The 2500-nt window shown below is 53.3% G+C and overlaps 1 protein-coding gene across 1 annotated transcript in view; it reads left to right on the top strand.

Annotated features, from left to right (window-relative positions):
• Window positions 1-2500, top strand: part of abca1a (ATP-binding cassette, sub-family A (ABC1), member 1A) — a 54331-nt gene that overhangs the window by 19804 nt on the left and 32027 nt on the right. The window contains 1 exon segment of the mRNA XM_061244779.1: window positions 49-240. Coding sequence (XP_061100763.1) covers window positions 49-240 — 192 coding nt within the window.

The following is a 2500-nucleotide window of genomic DNA, read 5'->3' as shown; positions in this document are numbered from 1 at the left end:
CGCAAGGCTACGCTGTGTCATTTACAGTGTTTTAAAACTCCTTTCCAGGTGCTGATCAACGGTTTCGGCGTCCATCTCAGGGACATGTGCAACACGACGTCCCTGGAGGACTTTGTGACGATCTCGGACCGGAGGGTGTCCCTGCGCACGCAGGAGATCCTCTGCGCCTCGTCGCGGGAGTGGCTGGACCAGGCTGAGGCCCACTTCCTGTCCAACCTGGACTTCCTGAAGCCCATACGGGTGAGAGCCGCCCTACCCACGATGCACTGCTCCCTCCCAGGGACTCGTTTTGTTACGTCCCGGACCCGAAACGCCAGACCTGAAGCGCCTCTGCCCCGCGACAGAGGGACCTGGGTCCGCCCTTTGCCCTCGGATCGCACGCGGATTGCGTCGGAGGGAATAAAGTCAAACGCTAGCGCTCCCAGAGACGTGCACGGTCTGATACAAAAGGAAACATTACTTACAGATGAGTCATGAGAATCGGGGGAAGTCGTAGGACTGCGTTACTGACGCAGATTCCCGCAGCTGCTGTGACAAAGTAGAAGTTCAGGTGAAGGTCGGCCTGGCCTTTTTCTTTTGGATGAGTAAGGTCCACATGACCTGCCGGATGTGGCTCGCACCACTTGACTCCGCCTCCCAGACTTTGGCACGCTGGTCAGCCAATGAGGATTAAGCTGCCAGTGCTGGTTTCTTTTGCAATGTGAGGTTTCTCTCTGATGAATTTCATTCTGGGACTAGTGAGGTTTTATTCTGGGCTTTAGAAAAAGTCAATTTCCCAGGAAGCGGGAATTTTCCCCCACAAACCTGTAATGCAGAGTTAGACAAATTAGTTAAAGAAATTTTAGTCGATCTGCACAATATTCGACACGATTAAACATTTCAGGTTCCGGCTCCACTGTCGCAGTTCATCTCATTAAATTCTGTCTGTTTTTGAAAGACGACGGAAAAACGAAATGAGTAAAAATGTGACCATTCCCGATAATAAGACGTAGCGTTGATGTGGAATTAGCGCTCTTCCCAAAATGGGGAAGTGGGGGAGAGGGAGCGGGGGAGGGCGGTCACAGTTCCTCCTCGATGAGCGTGGATGCGGCACGCCTGACTCACGCTCACAGCGTCACGTAGCGGCCGCTGACCTCACCGCGCGTCACGCTGGAGGGACCTTCACCCATTCACTCGTACAGTTTCGCCGTAATCCGGTCACACGTGCCGATCGGATCTCTGGATCGCTCTGAGGAACGCCGGCCGCTGGGGCAGGGAGGGGGCAGGGAGGGGGGGCAGGGGGCAGCGAGAGGGGGCAGGGAGGGGGCAGGGAGGGGGGGACAGGACCACAGACTCCACTCCACTTGTGTCAGCCGGCTGAACGCGGCCCTTCTTGCAGAACCCCAGACGGTCGGGCGTTAGTGTGCGAGCGCTTCCACCCCGAGACCTGGAGACTCAAAGCGACGGAGCGGTGACCCCTGACCTCTGGAGCACAACACGATCTGCTGACTGGAGAGATTCTTCATTATTTATCTTCATCTGCTTTTATATTCGGGGTTTCACAGTCCTGCTTGCCTGGGGCGACACAGACTATAGTCCTCAGCTGCCCCCTGACTTATAATGTTCCCAGAAACAAAAGCATGATCTCATCACTTGTACATCCAATGAATTAAATGAATTTACGACCTCTCACAAAGACAAAATAAAACACGGGAATAAAGAACAGTCTTGCTGGTCAGTGCCAATGGGAGCCCTGTGATTCTGTGGAAGAGCCCCGTATAGTGAAAGGGGTCTTTGTCTAGGAGCTTTCACTCCTATGACAACGGGTTCCCCTATGGAATCAAGCTAAAGAACCCTTACAGAACACCTTTTCCCGAGGAGTGTAGGATCAGCTTAGTCCTTTTAGCTCGTAATTGACGAGGGTAGGATGTGGCAGGGGGAATCTGACCCCAGATCAGCTCTAGGGTTATAGGATGCTTTACGGACGAGGGCCCTGACCCCTGACCCCTGACCCCTGACCCCATCACCTTGTTCCCCAGTGCTTTGGTTAGAGGGCTGCTGTAATGCGCGTGGCTGATTTTGGAGTCCCAAACGTCGTTTTGGCCTCCCTGTTTGGCCCTGGTGACGCGCCTGTTTGAGGACTGAGCCCAGCTCAGTGATGAATGCGGGTCTGACCGGCAGGGGTCTGGGATGGGGGAGGTTTTATGGGGATTTGACTGTTTCTGGCATGTGTTTGTGCTTCTACACGTGGGCCTGTCTGCACATTCAGTGAGCAGCTGGTTGGTTGATTAAAGTCCTGAACTGCCCCCCCATCCTGTCATATTCCCAGAAACAAAACCCATGATCTCATCTCTTGGAGATCCAATGAAATAAATTAATTTACCAGGGCAAAATAAAACGCTGTAGAATAAAAAACAGTCTTGTTGTCAGCTATGCTGGTCTGTCCCATAGGGGACCGTTTTGTCCGTTTGGTTGATTTACAGCCTGGAGCCTAGGAGCTAAGGTGCATGACTGGGACCTG

Source organism: Conger conger, chromosome 6, assembly GCF_963514075.1.
Source record: "Conger conger chromosome 6, fConCon1.1, whole genome shotgun sequence".
NCBI classification, from domain to species: Eukaryota; Metazoa; Chordata; class Actinopteri; order Anguilliformes; family Congridae; genus Conger; species Conger conger.
This window is presented reverse-complemented; position numbering and strand designations above follow the sequence as displayed.